At 35.2% G+C, this 18,274-nt stretch overlaps 1 protein-coding gene across 1 annotated transcript in view; it reads left to right on the top strand.

The window, feature by feature from the left end:
* LOC132546942 (WD repeat-containing protein 11-like) overlaps positions 1-18,274 on the top strand; it is a 39,182-nt gene that overhangs the window by 1,465 nt on the left and 19,443 nt on the right. Inside the window, exons 2-18 of the mRNA XM_060210671.1 lie at positions 1,451-1,520; positions 2,215-2,256; positions 3,071-3,224; positions 3,505-3,678; positions 3,955-4,056; positions 4,521-4,632; positions 5,157-5,334; positions 7,075-7,198; positions 7,679-7,866; positions 8,390-8,711; positions 11,779-11,863; positions 12,078-12,184; positions 13,550-13,622; positions 13,876-14,139; positions 15,370-15,499; positions 16,513-16,619; positions 16,821-16,941. Coding sequence (XP_060066654.1) covers positions 1,451-1,520; positions 2,215-2,256; positions 3,071-3,224; positions 3,505-3,678; positions 3,955-4,056; positions 4,521-4,632; positions 5,157-5,334; positions 7,075-7,198; positions 7,679-7,866; positions 8,390-8,711; positions 11,779-11,863; positions 12,078-12,184; positions 13,550-13,622; positions 13,876-14,139; positions 15,370-15,499; positions 16,513-16,619; positions 16,821-16,941 — 2,353 coding nt within the window. The remainder of the gene's footprint in view (positions 1-1,450; positions 1,521-2,214; positions 2,257-3,070; positions 3,225-3,504; positions 3,679-3,954; positions 4,057-4,520; positions 4,633-5,156; positions 5,335-7,074; positions 7,199-7,678; positions 7,867-8,389; positions 8,712-11,778; positions 11,864-12,077; positions 12,185-13,549; positions 13,623-13,875; positions 14,140-15,369; positions 15,500-16,512; positions 16,620-16,820; positions 16,942-18,274) is intronic.

The raw sequence follows: 18,274 nt of genomic DNA, 5'->3' as shown, positions 1-18,274 counted from the left end.
CAGTTAAGCCAGACACTTCCACTTATCTAAAGGGAAGTTCCCAATAGCTGAGACTAGTATGACTATCTGAACTCTTTCCTATAATATTATGTAACAGGAAAATGAGTAGCAGTGATTTTTTGGGTTCGAGATACATTTAAGTCCAGGACTTATGATTTCCCTATAGGACTTGTTCAAATTTTAGTACCTTTTATATTTCTTAATAAAAGGACTCATAAAAATTTGGGGAAAGGTGTTCTGGACTCACCTGCAAAAAATCCTACAAAAGTGAATGTATGCTGCAACTAAATGAAGTACAAAGAAATCCCCACTTGGCAAAATCTAAGTGGCAATGTTTTACATTTATTCACAGTGTCAAATGACATTTCCCACGTGTACCTGTAGCTCTATCTTAACTTGCCTGAATGCTATCTCACCTGTATCCCATCTGAACTGTACACTGTCTCACCTGTATTTATCATAACTATATCCTCTTTCATCTTTAACATATTTCACATATATCCTTTATGTCTCTCCTGTACCCTATCTTTCCCTTTTAAATTCTATCTCATCTAAATTCCATCCCATCTTAATCCCTTCTCACCTTTATCCCATCTCACCTGTATCCCATACCACTTCACCTGTATCATTTCTCATCTTTTGTCCTTTCAAACCTGTATATGATATAACTGTGTTATATTTTGTAGTTGAATCCTTATTCACCTGATTCTAGTACTGGGTCCTTAAACTTAATCAATTTAAGTTGATATGATTACTTCACAGTTAGTACATTCATTAAAGAATTTGATTTAAAAGAAACATCTTTCATTTTATGAAGAAGAATGATGAAACACTATAAGTGAGCAGTAATGGTTTAAAGGTAGTGGATGTTTATAAACACTGCAGGGAGAGTTAATAGATCCATTAGGATAAGTCACAGCTACAATATAGGAACTGGAACACAATTTTACTGGGGGCTATATATAAATAATTGTCAGAGAGAAGGCTAAGAATATATGTAAGATATCAGAAGTTTACATTTCTAGATAATAACATTAAAATTGAAGTCATTTCTTTAGACATCTGACAAGATAGTTTGTTTGCATAATGTACATTTATATCAATGGTCAGTATAGGTTCAATAAGAGTAGGACCTCAAGCCCTACAAATAGCAGTGTCATCTCATGACTGGTACAAAACTAGTCTTAATCTTTTGTTAGTAATCAATTGGTTTATACAAAAGATTTATTTGGAAGTTTGATTATAGTGAGTAAACCAATGATATTATCAGTCTATAAAATACATATACATGATGTGCCTACATATATACAGTATATCTCGAGTAATTCCTTTTGTTATGGTATGTAGGCCTACTTAGAAGAAAAAAAAGGAGAGGAAGAAGAAAAAGAAAATAAGGTTGAACACATTTTTATTAAAGTAAATTTAATCCTATATTTTCTTTCTGTTTCAGGGGATGGCAAGGGTTGTTAGCCTATGGATGTCACAGTTTTGTTGTAATTGTTGATCCAAAAAATGTCCAGGTTGGTTTATAAATCAGATTAGGAATTATTGAGTAGATTCATTACGCCATTTGTGTATCAACAGCATGTAAATCTGATACAATAACTCAGAAATAAGCCCACCACTGGTAAATACCAAAATCTGTTAGTAATGCCAGGATGTCAACCCTTGTATACCTGATAAATATGATACATGTACTTGTATTATATGTTGATTGGTTATCTGTAAGTTTTTATGAAGTGATCTTTAGTGACACTATATTTATCAATACAAGAACTTAACTTCATATGATTTTTCTGCTTTGATATTGGTCATTTTGAATTTGTGTTAAATTTAATTCATGATGTTTAAGAATTCTTTTTGAGGTTGATATCAATGATTATAGCTGTTACCATGCATGTGATATACATGTAATATGGCTGGTAACATCTATGTTTATACATGTAATATGGCTGGTAACATCTATGTTTATACATGTAATATGGCTGGTAACATCTCTGTTTATACATGTAATATGGCTAGTAACATCTATGTTTATACATGTAATATGGCTGGTAACATCTATGTTTATACATGTAATATGGCTAGTAACATCTATGTTTATACATGTAATATGGCTAGTAACATCTATGTTTATACATGTAATATGGCTGATAACATCTATGTTTATACATGTAATATGCTGGTAATATCTATGTTATATGTTTATTTTAGGTGATACAAGTCTTAGACAAGCATAAATCCAATGTAGTAAAGGTATGTAACAAACAACAAATATATAGTACAAATATGATAATACAGATAATCTGATGAGATAGAACTTATCTGACCTGGTAACATATGTTTGGTATGATATCATGATGGTTAGATAATGATGAAATGATGAAAAGTCAGTGTTGGTATACGTAAGCTCGAGTGAAGATCCACTTTATGTAGTTCAGTGCTCCCTGCCTGTGACAGTTACTGTTTCTCGGAAAGCTGAGAAATGGACTGGTCCGTGCTGACATAGTTGTATCCTTGGGCAGGATACTTTATCCTTATTGCTCTGGACCACATGTGACAGGCCTCCTGTATGTTGTTCAGTGATGTAGCCACCAGGTTAACTACCAGGAGACCACACCCATTAATGACCTTGGCTGTTAATTGGCTGATAAACCCAACACCAAGAAACCAAGAAGATATTTTAATGGCCCTGCTTTTCTATTGACCACCATACTTGGGTTTTTTTCACACTTGTTCTATGAAAATGAGTAGCTTTATTACACTTGTTTGTACAATCATCTACTAAGGTCAATAAATAGACCATTCAGTCCAAAGTCAGGAATTCCTGATTAATGTTTACAAAGTGATTTTTAACATCTACTTAGATGTAGCATTACACACTAAAATTGTATACTTGTTTACAAAGTGATTTTTAACATCTACTTAGATGTAGCATTACACACTAAAATTGTATACTTGTTTATAAAACAGTTCCTGTTATTTTGTATAGTAACTTGCAGAACTGCAATGATTCTTATACCGGTATTTAAAAAAAGAAATTTAAGAAGGACTGTTTTGTTCATTCAAGGTGAAATGGGCACGAGAGAATTATAATCATGACCCTGGTAGCCCGTATAACTTACGTCTGGTATCCGCGGACGCCAGTGGTGTCATTGTTACGTGGGATGTGATTCCGGGCCAGTCCAAAGCTGAATTTTCTGATGGTCAGAGACCTATACAAGGTAAAAATGTATAAACAGGATCTACAAAATATTTCTATCTGTACAGTTTTTCTTAAGGACACTTTTGTCAGTGTCTGTGACCTGGATTTCAGTAAGATCTGGCAAGATGTAGCCAGACTTTGATATTTCAGAGAAAGAACCACATATTTAACTTATCAGAATGTACAACACACTGGGTCTGATTTTCGTTCTGTTACTGTTTATATCACTTAGAAATAGTGATGTGTTTTAACGAAATTGTTTTGTAATCCTCTAACATGTATATGTTGTTTGTTATCAGATCTGGAGTGGCTGTCCAATCAGGATGCATCACATGACCTACTGGTGGCTCTACATCCCCCGTATTCTCTGATATTGTGGAATGCAGACACAGGCACAAAGCTGTGGAAAAAGTCCTATACTGAACCTCTGTTGTCATTCTCATTTGATCCATTTAACATAAGGAATGTCGCTTGTGAGTTAAGGTTTAATCTTAAATTGAATATTGTTTATTTCTTGAGTTTTAATATAAGTAAACATGCAAATAATGATGTACATTTATGAATATTTATATAGAAAAGAACGTCATTTGGATATTTTAAGATTTGATCTGTACACTCAATGTAAATGTGTCTTTAGTCAAAATATTGGGCTATTTTAAATGAAATAGATTATATTAACTATCAAATGATTTATGAAATATCAGTAACTAGGAGATATAGTTACAATAATCCTGTTACATTTCCTTTAGTCCTGGGCCAAGACTGTATCGTGTTTGTGGATGACTTTTCCATCACTAAGACACCCTCCAGTAATGGCAAAAAGTTCTACATTTCTAGTCCCTCAAGTCAAGGTAAGAAAGAAGTTTGTATCTGTAGTCCTCTAGTCAAGGTAAGAAAGAAGTTTGTATCTGTAATTCTACATGTCAGCGTTTGAAAAAAGTTTGTAGCTGTAGTAAGAAATCTGTATTTAGAATCTCACAAGTCAAGATTGCAAAAAAGTTTGTATCTTAAGTTCCTCCAGTAAAAGTAAGAAAAAGTTTGTATCTGTAGTCCTCTAGTCAAGGTAGGAAATAAGCTTTTATCTGTAGAAGTTTGTATCTGTAGTCTTCTAGTCAAAGTTAGAATGGAGTTTGTACCTGTAGTCCTCTAGTCAAGATAGGAAAGAAGTTTGTATTTGTAGTCCCTCCAGTAAAGGTAAGGAAGAAGTTTTTCTGTAGTTCCTCTAGTCAAAATAAGAAGTAATTTATATATTTTTTTATTCAGATGTCAGAAGAAAATCATTAACTAAGTATATTTTCACTTCATGTTTTGTTAGCCACCAATATGAAGACAGAAGGCTCCAGTGGAAGTCTAGATAAGAAATCAACTTCACGTAATCTAGCCAAGAGGATGAGCAAAATGTTGGTTGGGGAAGGACCAAGTAAAAAGTAAGATTTGTGTGATGATATAGTTTAATTCACACATTATTCCCTAGTACAGCCCTGGAGGTTGTGTGATGATATAGTTTAATTCACACATTACTCCCTGGTACAGAGCTGGAGGTTGTGTGATGATATAGTTTAATTCACACATTACTCCCTAGTACAGCCTTGGAGGTTGTGTGATGATATAGTTTAATTCACACATTATTCCCTAGTACAGCCCTGGAGGTTGTTTGGTGATGTAGTTTAATATAGTTTAATTCACACATTACTCCCTGGTACAGAGCTGGAGGTTGTGTGATGATATAGTTTAATTCACACATTACTCCCTGGTACAGACCTGGAGGTTGTGTGATGATATAGTTTAATTCACACATTACTCTCTGGTACAGTCTTGGAGGTTGTGTGATGGTTTAATTCACAGCCCTTTACTACAGAAAATAATGAATAAGGTATTTTAATATATACAAGCAGAGAGCTTTAGAGATACAATCTTGTATGTTATTTGATATGATGACCTTGACCTACAGGTCAGGAGGAGAGGAGGAATCTGTGACCTTGAATGAATGTCTCCAGCTTGAATTCCACCGTGCATGTCGACATCACCTGATCCTGGTATATCCCCGCGAAATCCTTCTTCTCGATCTGGAGATTAATCAAACAGTTGGAATCATTACTATGGAGAGAACGGGCTCACCATTTGTACAGGTAAACATTGTCCTTGACCTAGGGATTGACCAGACAGTAGAGGGAACAAACTTACCATTTGTACAGGTAAACATTGTCCTTGAGCTAGAGATTGACCAGACAGTAGAGAGAACAGACCCTCTATTTGTACAGGTAAACATTGTCCTTGACCTTGGGATTGACCAGACAGTAGAGAGAACAGACGCTCTATTTGTACAGGTAAACATTGTCCTTGACCTAGGGATTGACCAGACAGTAGAGAGAACAGACCCTCTATTTGTACAGGTAAACATTGTCCTTGACCTTGGGATTGACCAGACAGTAGAGAGAACAGACGCTCTATTTGTACAGGTAAACATTGTCCTTGACCTAAGGATTGACCAGACAGTAGAGAGAACAGACCCTCTATTTGTACAGGTAAACATTGTCCTTGACCTAAGGATTGACCAGACAGTAGAGAGAACAGACCCTCTATTTGTACAGGTAAACATTGTCCTTGACCTAGGGATTGACCAGACAGTAGAGAGAACAAACTTACCATTTGTACAGGTAAACATTGTCCTTGAGCTAGAGATTGACCAGACAGTAGAGAGAACAGACCCTCTATTTGTACAGGTAAACATTGTCCTTGACCTTGGGATTGACCAGACAGTAGAGAGAACAGACGCTCTATTTGTACAGGTAAACATTGTCCTTGACCTAAGGATTGACCAGACAGTAGAGAGAACAGACCCTCTATTTGTACAGGTAAACATTGTCCTTGACCTAAGGATTGACCAGACAGTAGAGAGAACAAACTTACCATTTGTACAGGTAAACATTGTCCTTGAGCTAGAGATTGACCAGACAGTAGAGAGAACAGACCCTCTATTTGTACAGGTAAACATTGTCCTTGACCTTGGGATTGACCAGACAGTAGAGAGAACAGACGCTCTATTTGTACAGGTAAACATTGTCCTTGACCTAAGGATTGACCAGACAGTAGAGAGAACAGACCCTCTATTTGTACAGGTAAACATTGTCCTTGACCTAGGGATTGACCAGACAGTAGAGAGAACAAACTTACTATTTGTACAGGTAAACATTGTCCTTGACCTAGGGATTGACCAGACAGTAGAGAGAACAGACCCTCTATTTGTACAGGTAAACATTGTCCTTGACCTAGGGATTGACCAGACAGTAGAGAGAACAAACTTACCATTTGTACAGGTAAACATTGTCCTTGACCTAGGGATTGACCAGACAGTAGAGAGAACAAACTTACCATTTGTACAGGTAAACATTGTCCTTGACCTAGGGATTGACCAGACAGTAGAGAGAACAGACCCTCTATTTGTACAGGTAAACATTGTCCTTGACCTAGGGATTGACCAGACAGTAGAGAGAACAAACTTACCATTTGTACAGGTAAACATTGTCCTTGATCTAGGGATTGACCAGACAGTAGAGAGAACAGACCCTCTATTTGTACAGGTAAACATTGTCCTTGACCTAGGGATTGACCAGACAGTAGAGAGAACAAACTTACCATTTGTACAGGTAAACATTGTCCTTGACCTAGGGATTGACCAGACAGTAGAGGGAACAGACTCACTATTTGTACAGGTAACATTTTCCTTGACCTGGAGTTGACCAGACAGTAGAGAGAACAGACTCTCTGTTTGTACAGGTAAGAGAAAAAACATTCATACTACAAGGGTATGAAATTGAATACAGACTCACAGTTCTTAAAGTGATTATGATATTCAATGTCTCCCTTAGGTACTGCCCCTAAGACAAAGGGATGTGATGCTGTGCCTTCACGAGAACGGAAGTATTACCACGAGAGTGAGAAGGAAGACCAATGTTATCACCACACCAGCCTCGGAAGGAGTCGGTGCCTTTGGTAAAAATGTTTTGTTTTAAGGTAGTATGTACGTGGTGTTATGTTAACACTTAATATGTTATAGAATAGAATTCTAGCAGCCATAATGTGATGGCTAATTCTGCTGTCATGTTCACTAATGTAATTTCAAGTACAATGAAATTAAAAGAACTTGTAACTAAGACAATATCCTATGGTTGGTCGGTGTGACCTTTGACCCTTAATGCAGTTCTGTTTGTTACACATGACTCCCCTCCATATTCCATATGTGTCTATGTCGTATGATTTGTCAGTGTGACCTTTGACCTACAATGCTGTTCTATGTTTGTTACAGATGACTCCCGTCCATATGTGTCTATGTCGTATGATTTCTCAGTGTGACCTTTGACCTACAATGCTGTTCGATTTTTGTTACAGATGACTCCCCTTCATATGTGTCTATGTCATATGAATTGTCAATATGACCTTTGACCCTCAATGCAGTTCTGTGGTTTTTTACAGATGACTCTCCTCCCCATGTGTCTATGGATGTGGCGTATGACATGCGTTGTCAGTCAGATAGTCTACGTGTGACAAGACACAGCAAGGTTGCTGGAATGGCATGTTGCCCAATGTTTGAGAGGTCGGTGGTACTCATCATGACCGACAGCCGTGTGATTTTCTGGGAAGTCCTCATGATGGAGCCAATGGTAAGATGTCAGGTTAATGGTGTATATATATATATTTTATCTTTTTGATGAAAAGTGGTAAACTTTATTGAATCATATTAAAGATTTTGTGATTTTTTCTTTGATGTAAAGGTGAAATTTGTGTCTCGATACAGGGGTTATTACTTCATTGATCACATATCTATCCCAGTAATACGCATCCAACAAACATTTGTTTGTTAGGATCCAGTACCAAAATTGGACCATACCATTGATACTGTAATATAAAATGTTGAAGTGTAGGAGATACAAGGAAATTTAATTGATATTTGACAGAAGAAAATGTTACATTCTGCACTGGCACTTTCATTGTATTAGATCTTTAGGTGATATAGTAGTGGTACATAATTGAGTGACATCACAAATTGTTATAACGGTACGTATATATCATATTTAGGTTTTTCACCAACAGCTGAGTGTAAGGGATAGTGTCATGCTTTGAGGCTGCTTGTTTCAAAACTTTTGTTGAGAATATATAACTTAATATTATTCACTGTTCAAACAGATTGGCAGTGGTCGGCACAGTCACTCTCCTCTCCATACTCCAGGATCCTCTATACCAGAAGATATATCCAAACTCAGCTCCACTGAGAAGCTGCCAGTAATTACAGACCTTGCTCCTCCTAAACTCTCACTCTGCGACATGATTGGCCAGTCACAGGTCATGACCCCAGATAATCAGGCATTCCATAGGGGTAAAGGGGTGGCTTTAAAATTTGTGATGACTGGACTTATGAGCGGAATCTCAACCCCTATAACAGTGACCCGGATGTGTCCGCCCCTCACAACAAAGAACTGGAGTATGTACCAGCCCCTTCTTGCTATAGGTAAGTGATATAGCTCTGTAATAACCGGGTAATAGTTATAGGTAAATCATAAAGCACTGGCATAGTTATAGGTAAATTATATAGCTCTGTCAGAGTTATAGGTAAATTATATAGCTCTGTCATAGTTATAGGTCAGTCATATAGGTCTGTCATAGTTATAGGTAAATCATATAGCTGTCATAGTTATAGGTAAATTATATAGGTCTGTCATAGTTATAGGTAAATCATATAGGTCTGTCATAGTTATAGGTAAATTATATAGCCATGTCATAGTTATAGGTAAATCATATAGCCATGTCATAGTTATAGGTAAATCATATAGCTGTCATAGTTATAGGTAAATCATATAGGTCTGTCAGAGTTATAGGTAAATCATATAGGTCTGTCATAGTTATAGGTAAATTATATAGGTCTGTCATAGTTATAGGTCAGTCATATAGGTCTGTCATAGTTATAGGTAAATTATATAGGTCTGTCAGAGTTATAGGTAAATCATATAGGTCTGTCATCGTTATAGGTAAATCATATAGCCATGTCATAGTTATAGGTAAATCATATAGCCATATCATAGTTATAGGTAAATCATATAGCTGTCATAGTTATAGGTAAATTATATAGGTCTGTCATAGTTATAGGTAAATCATATAGGTCTGTCATTGTTATAGGTAAATCATATAGCCATGTCATAGTTATAGGTAAATCATATAGCTGTCATAGTTATAGGTAAATCATATAGGTCTGTCATAGTTATAGGTAAATCATATAGGTCTGTCATAGTGATAGGTAAATTATATAGCCATGTCATAGTTATAGGTAAATCATATAGCCATGTCATAGTTATAGGTAAATCATATAGGTCTGTCATAGGTATAGGTAAATCATATAGCTGTCATAGTTATAGGTAAATCATATAGGTCTGTCAGAGTTATAGGTAAATCATATAGGTCTGTCATAGTTATAGATAAATCATATAGGTCTGTCATAGTTATAGGTAAATTATATAGGTCTGTCATAGTTATAGGTAAATCATATAGGTCTGTCATCGTTATAGGTAAATCATATAGGTCTGTCATAGTTATAGGTAAATTATATAGCCATGTCATAGTTATAGGTAAATCATATAGCCATGTCATAATTATAGGTAAATCATATAGCCATGTCATAGTTATAGGTAAATCATATAGCTGTCATAGTTATAGGTAAATCATATAGGTCTGTCAGAGTTATAGGTAAATCATATAGGTCTGTCATAGTTATAGGTAAATTATATAGGTCTGTCATAGTTATAGGTCAGTCATATAGGTCTGTCATAGTTATAGGTAAATTATATAGGTCTGTCAGAGTTATAGGTAAATCATATAGGTCTGTCATCGTTATAGGTAAATCATATAGCCATGTCATAGTTATAGGTAAATCATATAGCCATATCATAGTTATAGGTAAATCATATAGCTGTCATAGTTATAGGTAAATTATATAGGTCTGTCATAGTTATAGGTAAATCATATAGGTCTGTCATTGTTATAGGTAAATCATATAGCCATGTCATAGTTATAGGTAAATCATATAGCTGTCATAGTTATAGGTAAATCATATAGGTCTGTCATAGTTATAGGTAAATCATATAGGTCTGTCATAGTGATAGGTAAATTATATAGCCATGTCATAGTTATAGGTAAATCATATAGCCATGTCATAGTTATAGGTAAATCATATAGGTCTGTCATAGGTATAGGTAAATCATATAGCTGTCATAGTTATAGGTAAATCATATAGGTCTGTCAGAGTTATAGGTAAATCATATAGGTCTGTCATAGTTATAGATAAATCATATAGGTCTGTCATAGTTATAGGTAAATCATATAGGTCTGTCATAGTTATAGGTAAATCATATAGGTCTGTCATAGTTATAGGTCAGTCATATAGGTCTGTCATCGTTATAGGTAAATCATATAGGTCTGTCATCGTTATAGGTAAATCATATAGGTCTGTCATAGTTATAGGTAAATCATATAGGTCTGTCATAGTTATAGGTAAATCATATAGGTCTGTCATAGTTATAGGTAAATCATATAGCTGTCATAGTTATAGGTAAATCATATAGGTCTGTCATAGTTATAGGTAAATCATATAGGTCTGTCATAGTTATAGGTAAATCATATAGCTGTCATAGTTATAGGTAAATCATATAGGTCTGTCATCGTTATAGGTAAATCATATAGCTGTCATAGTTATTGGTAAATCATATAGGTCTGTCATCGTTATAGGTAAATCATATAGCTGTCATAGTTATAGGTAAATCATATAGGTCTGTCATCGTTATAGGTAAATCATATAGGTCTGTCAGAGTTATAGGTAAATCATATAGGTCTGTCATAGTTATAGGTAAATCATATAGGTCTGTCATAGTTATAGGTAAATCATATAGGTCTGCCATAGTTATAGGTAAATCATATAGCTGTCATAGTTATAGGTAAATCATATAGGTCTGTCATCGTTATAGGTAAATCATATAGCTGTCATAGTTATAGGTAAATCATATAGGTCTGTCATCGTTATAGGTAAATTATATAGGTCTGTCATCGTTATAGGTAAATCATATAGGTCTGTCATATTTATAGGTAAATCATATAGGTCTGTCATAGTTATAGGTAAATTATATAGCCATGTCATAGTTATAGGTAAGTCATATAGGTCTGTCATAGTTATAGGTAAATCATATAGGTCTGTCATAGTTATAGGTAAATCATATAGGTCTGTCATAGTTATAGGTAAGTCATATAGGTCTGTCATAGTTATAGGTAAGTCATATAGGTCTGTCATAATTATAGGTAAGTGATGTAGTCATGTCTTATAGGTAAGTATAGACAAGCATCACACAAATGTAAAATGAAAAGAACAGAATGCTACTTAAAAATAGCTGCTTATATTTATAGCTGAAATGTTGTTTTTTTACTTCATAATACAAGCTAATGGATCCCTGACTCAAAATCAAGGGGTTGACTTTGTACTAGACATGGATTTATTTCAGGACTATGAAAACAGTGTATGGTTTTCTGTGTTACAGGAAGTAATAATGGGACCATACAAATACTGCACGTGTCCAGTGGCCAGATAGAACGGGAGTACAGTGTACACGCCGGACCAGTTAGGTATGATTAGATAGATCAGGAGTACAGTGTACAGGCTGGACCTATCAATAAAGACCGCAACTGATTTATAGAAATATGTTTAAAACAGCTTGATAGCTCTAATTTTTCGTTGCTTCTACAATAAATGTTAGATATGTCTAGATGTATTTTGTACATGGTTATGGAAGGTTAGTGTATATAGGTATACATTAGCTACATTATTATTTCATTACAGAGGCATTGAATGGTCCAGTCTGAAGAGTTTCATGTCCTACTCCTATCCCAACCCTGGCCAGAGTGGACTGGTAAAGAACGAACTCTTAATGGTAGACGTTTTGTCAGGTAACTATGTTTATTTTCATACTTAACTCTGTAGAGTATTACTGTGGATTCATTTTATTTCGTGGGGGTCCAATTTTCGTTGTTTTCGTGGATGAGCAAATCCACGAATTTAAAAACACAACGAAATATGAACTACTTACTAAAGTAATTTTGAAATTTGACCAAGTAATCTTTGCCGACACCGGAAACGTCCACCGGTAATGACAGAAGCCCCGTAATTAGTCGGGAGTCGGGTAGTCTGAGGCTCGACATGGATACGCTAAATTGGTGTCAACGATATATAATTATATATTATTAAACTTAACAAAGGGTAAGTACCCATTGTGATGCTAAGTATGATGGGATCGCAGTCGTTAGCGACACTGTGGACACTAGGCTTGATCGGACCATCCTGTCGATTGAAGATTGGATCCGTATTTCTATCCGACTACAGGTTCACAATAATTATTAATAATGCAGATCTTGTTTACACACCTGTTTACACACATGGTCCCATCGATACGCGTGATGTTTTCATATGACTGCGGTACACCGACTGATCAGCACACAATGTTTATCCACTGAAAACAATTGTTTCTGATAATTACCGATTGATTACACGCCAGGATATATACTGATTTGTGGTTTGATATTAATGCGAGACTGTTGTAAACAGCGTTATAAAAACACAGGACGCCATCTTGAAAAAAAAACGTTCTTTTATTCTTGTCATTAGTGTTAATTTCTGTGAACATAGCCTTAATACAAACAGAAAAAAATTCGACTGGAAGCAAAAAGAGAAAATTCTAACGTTTTTATTTTTTTCCCACAGAATCAAAAATCCACGAATTTATGAGTCCACGAAACTGTCTAATTTGTAGAAACAACGAAAATTGAACCCAACGAAAATAAATGAATCCACAGTATAAGTCATTGTTCCTTCACTCCTGTCCAGGGATTTTCTGTGACCTCTCTCTGACATTTTACATTTAAGCTGTTGACAAACCAATTTGTCAAAATAACCAGCAAAGCAGTCTGGGAGCCTCTCAAGGAAGACAACATCTGGTCTGGAAATAGATTTTAAGACTAGAGGAAGAAACACTCCTCAAATCAACCCTTAGTTTAATATCTGACTCAAAATGTCACATAAGCTAAAGACTAAAGAGAAGAAGACCGGTTGGGAGTTCAGAGTTATCCTCATTTATTTTGTAGAAGTGCTCTGATTTTAGTTCGACCTTAAAAAAATATGGAGAAAAAAAATTAATTTAGCTTTACATCATCATCTCTTAGGAAAATAGAAGTTAAATTCATAAGTTAAAAATGTTGAACAAAGGATACATTTTGACCAACCAGTGCCTTATCTACCATTTATATTTTGTTTTACAGGTAAGATAACAACACTACGTTGTAATCATGATCAGGAACCACCTATAGACCTTCTTAGAATCTCCTACCTCAAGTAAGTAAATGTATGTTTAGATATTGTAATATTTAAAACAGAATTTCAGATTACAGATAACAAAAGATAGGAGTTAAAACATTATGAGATGATGTTATATACTTTCAATGTTAAATCTAATTGTAACCTCGTGTTTCTGTAAGCTATTTTTACCCTGGCAAAAACTGTGAAAACTAATGCGAGTAACATGTTGTTTAAATTTTTCATTTTGAATCATTGTAAATTCTAAGGCCAGCCTCTCTCTCCTGTACAGGCAGTATTTTGTCATCTGCTTCAAAGAGAAGCCCCTAGAGCTGTGGGATCTACGCAGTCTGACAATGTTAAGGGAGATGGGTAAGAGCATCCCACGACCAACTGCCCTTGAATGGTCACCCTCACACAGCCTCAAAATACTCAGACGTAAACTACTGGCCCAAAGCATCTCTGATTCAGACAAAGAAGGGATTGGGATCTTCTCCAAATCCTCAGATGTCATGACAACATCCAAGAGCTCCTCCGGACAGGAAGTGTCTGAAAGGTAGGCTGAAAAATGCATCGTGGGAGCGTTTGAATCTGTCAGAGGATTGTGCAATATGTACTATAAGTGTAATTATACCCATTACATTACATATACATGTATGTCTTATGATGTAGCAAAGCTGTGACTGACAGAAGGTTCTCATCACTTCAATTGTGAAGTCATCAGTCATGATGTCATATGCATTTGGACACCATTAAAGAAAAACATAGAAAAGGAGAATATCCCCAATTTAGATTTCTATGGTCCCCAAAAATATTTTGGGAGCATATAGTTGCTGATTTGTCCTTCTGTCCTTTCCTGTCTGGAGCACAACTTTGTCAAAGGGTATGCATGAATCATGGAACATGATATATACATTCATCATACTTAGACAATGTGCAATGTGCAAATATTTGTGTTCCCAACCTGTCAATAACAGTGTTATTGCCCTTTGTTAAAATTGGGGTCTGGAGCATAACTTTGCTCGCATTTAATGTAGGATAATGACACTTGGTGTATACATTGATCATACTAAGAGGATGTACAGTGTCCAAATTCAGGGCCTAAAATTCTCTAATTACAGAATGATTGCTCTTTATGAAAATTCTGTGTTTGATAAAGTTATTTTAGGTAGACCTCATCAGTTTCACTGATACTCTTGTGTATTGGTATTAATGAAATACTGTTTTCACAGAAGATTGGAAAAGCATCTCATTATCACATTACATAATACACAGAATTTTACATTTGTTTCCTTTAATATAATCAGATTGATGAGACTTGTCACAAGTTTTTCATTTTACTGAGTCTGAAGTATAAAGCTGACTTGTTTTATCAGTGTCATCTCAATGCAATCTGCCAGAAGATGGATGTACTTAGTAACTTACAGGGTTTTAATTATGTTAGCTCATTTTTAAGGCATATAGTGTTACCCATTTAAATCCTCTTCCGAATCAATGTCATATCATGGCTCATATTTACCCTGTAGTATCAGAACATCAAGTTCTACATCTTATCATCAATTAAGGTGAAAAATTCAAAGGTCACATTTTACAACTTCAGCATATTCATTTAACAATTATACTGTATGCACAAGAACAGGGACATTCTTGTCTTGTAGACATTTTGTTGTTCAATCAAAATTATTGGGTATATGACCCCCCTACTTTGTAACCTCTAACCTTTGACCTTGATCTTAATTGGAATGTTGACAATGATGTAGAGTACATTATTATTTCTATTTAACAGCTCTGACACCATGGGAGTACAGAAGGTCTCTCTGAAGGAACACTTTGTGTTTACGGATGGTGAGGGAAATGTTTACCACTTTGTGGTGGAAGGCACAAGCTTCATTGATGCTACTAAGATCCCTGCTGAGGTAGTTCTGTTTTATTGTATATCTGTACCTCAATTTAACACTTATTTGTCAGGCCACACAAAATATTGTTGTCTCCAAGAGATAATGTACATTGTAGAATAAACAAATTTTTGTGTCAAATATATACAACAAGTAACAAACTGTGAGGAATATTTTGGTGTTTATGATAGATAAGGCAACACAGTAAGACATAAGGGAAGTTGTATATAAAACCTAAACATGAGACTTTAACAAACTGTAATATCTATTTTTAAAGTATCTGACCTGAAGGTCATGAAGACCTATAGCCATTTTGCTATGTCCATCATCGTGCGCCGTCAGCTGTCCGCCATGGGAAACTTTTGACATTTTAAACTTCTGCTAAAGTTCCACCTGTGGGATTGAGCTCCAACTTGTCTGAAATGATCCTGACTGTGTGTTGTTATTTATCAGCCAGATCAAAAGTTCAACATAGTTACTACCATAGGCATTTTGTAACATGATTGTGCTACTGTATTTCATAAACAGAAACGATCATTTTTGAGGGTTTTTTTTAATTTGAGTATTGGCGAATAAAAGCAAAAATAAGCAAAATTCATAGAACCTTGGTGTTTGTGTCTATTGATTGTCAATCTTACACTTTACATATAGTGCATTCGTGGAGATGTAAACCACAGCATCAAGATGAGTCAGGAAGTCTTACACATTGTGGAATAGCACATTGTTACTGTATGATCAATTGGAATATGAGAGATCACCAATTCCACCTGTTCTCACAATAATCTTATCGTCATCTTGTCACACTACTATCCGCTTTGTACTACAACACAAAAGTCTCGTGAATCTATTACCATTTCATACATTGTGTACCTTAGTGCAAATGGTTTTTTTTTTACAAAGTCATTTTTCTGATGAAGGTGACATTGTAGTCATCAACTTATCACACAAACTTTACTTACTGGTTATAATGTAAGAACATCTGTTCAAATCACCACATGTATCTTACCTGACACATCCCCTGTTTCCTTTTCCAGTCTGGGCTGGGCGGTATTTCCTGTATTGCTTGGAAGGGCGAGTGTATCACATTTGGGGACAGTGATGGTCAGCTCTGTATCTGGGATCTAAAAGGACGTACCTCAAGGTATTATTTTTGTGGACACCACAGAAAGTCATTTTTCTGCAGTGTTGTAGAAGTCTTTATGATGTAGTAAGATAAAGTAGTGGTTTACTATATATCAATCAGACTTTATTTCTGTGTTAAGCTTGATAAAAGAAAGATGTCAAACTTGTCCTACATGGGGTGTTTGCTTCATTGACGATAGATTTATAATTGATGTTTTAGGACTTTACCAACACATCGAGGCTGGATAAAGAAGATCAGATTTGCACCAGGACGTGGGAACATCAAATTTCTCATCATGTACAATGATGGAGTGGATATTTGGGATATTAAGGATTCAAAGGTGAGCAGTGGTCTGCTGTGAACTTGTAAACAGGGTGTCTTGCATGTCCCCATCATTTTATGGCAGGATGTATTGTTATTCATGTCAGTCCATCCGTCCATTTATCCATCTGTCCCGTTTTTTCTCGTTTTAAATCAAAGTCAAATCTTGAGAACCTCTCATCAGATTTGGTTCATATTTACCCCTCAGATCATAACATCAAGTTCTGCACGTTAACATGATCAGGGGTCAAGACTAAAAGGGCAGAGGTCACATTTGATAACTTCTGAAAATTATCAAACAATAAAACTTCATATGCATTAGAGAAGGGCCACTCACGACATACTGACATATGTTATGGTTTAGTATTTTGTCATCAGTTTCGTATGTTATCTTATGTTTTAGAAATTAATTAAGTTGTAAATGAAATGAGCATCCTTATTATGTGGATTTTATTGTGAAACAAATTTCACATTCAAATTAACAAAGAACACTTGTATTTACCTGAACAAACAATTCAGATGCTGGATACTAAGGTCTAATAATGGAAACTGTTACAACAAAGTGTTTGGAAGTCCTATGTTCACCTACATCACCATAAGTTGATAGAGTCCTCGGACAATGCTATCAGAATCAGAATCGAGAATCCATTTCTGATGTAAACTTTATTTACATATTTTTTAGATTCACATTCTTCAGACAACAAAAAAAAAAAAAACGGTTACATTAGAACCAATGGAAATTATATATAGACATTTGTGTGAAGTTCAATCAATACCCATGTGTAACATTTATTGTGTCATAATCATGTGCAGGTATACTGTATATCTGATATAGGAGATAGATCTTATATTGTGATGTTGTTACACCTGTACAGGTTGTATATCTGATATAGGAGATAGATCTTACATTGTGATGTTGTTACACCTGTACAGGTATACTGTATATCTGATATAGGAGATAGATCTTACATTGTGATGTTGTTACACCTGTACAGGTTGTATATCTGATATAGGAGATAGATCTTACATTGTGATGTTGTTACACCTGTACAGGTTGTATATCTGATATAGGAGATAGATCTTACATTGTGATGTTGTTACACCTGTACAGGTATACTGTATATCTGATATATAGATCTTACATTGTGATGTTATACAGGTTGTATATCTGATATAGGAGATAGATCTTACATTGTGATGTTGTTACACCTTACACCTGTACAGGTTGTATATCTGATATAGGAGATAGATCTTACATTGTGATGTTGTTACACCTGTACAGGTATACTGTATATCTGATATAGGAGATAGATCTTACATTGTGATGTTGTTACACCTGTACAGGTTGTATA

This window comes from Ylistrum balloti, unplaced genomic scaffold, assembly GCF_031769215.1.
Source record: "Ylistrum balloti isolate Yb309-2 unplaced genomic scaffold, AGI_CSIRO_Ybal_v1 Utg369922, whole genome shotgun sequence".
Lineage (NCBI taxonomy): Eukaryota > Metazoa > Mollusca > Bivalvia > Pectinida > Pectinidae > Ylistrum > Ylistrum balloti.
This window is presented reverse-complemented; position numbering and strand designations above follow the sequence as displayed.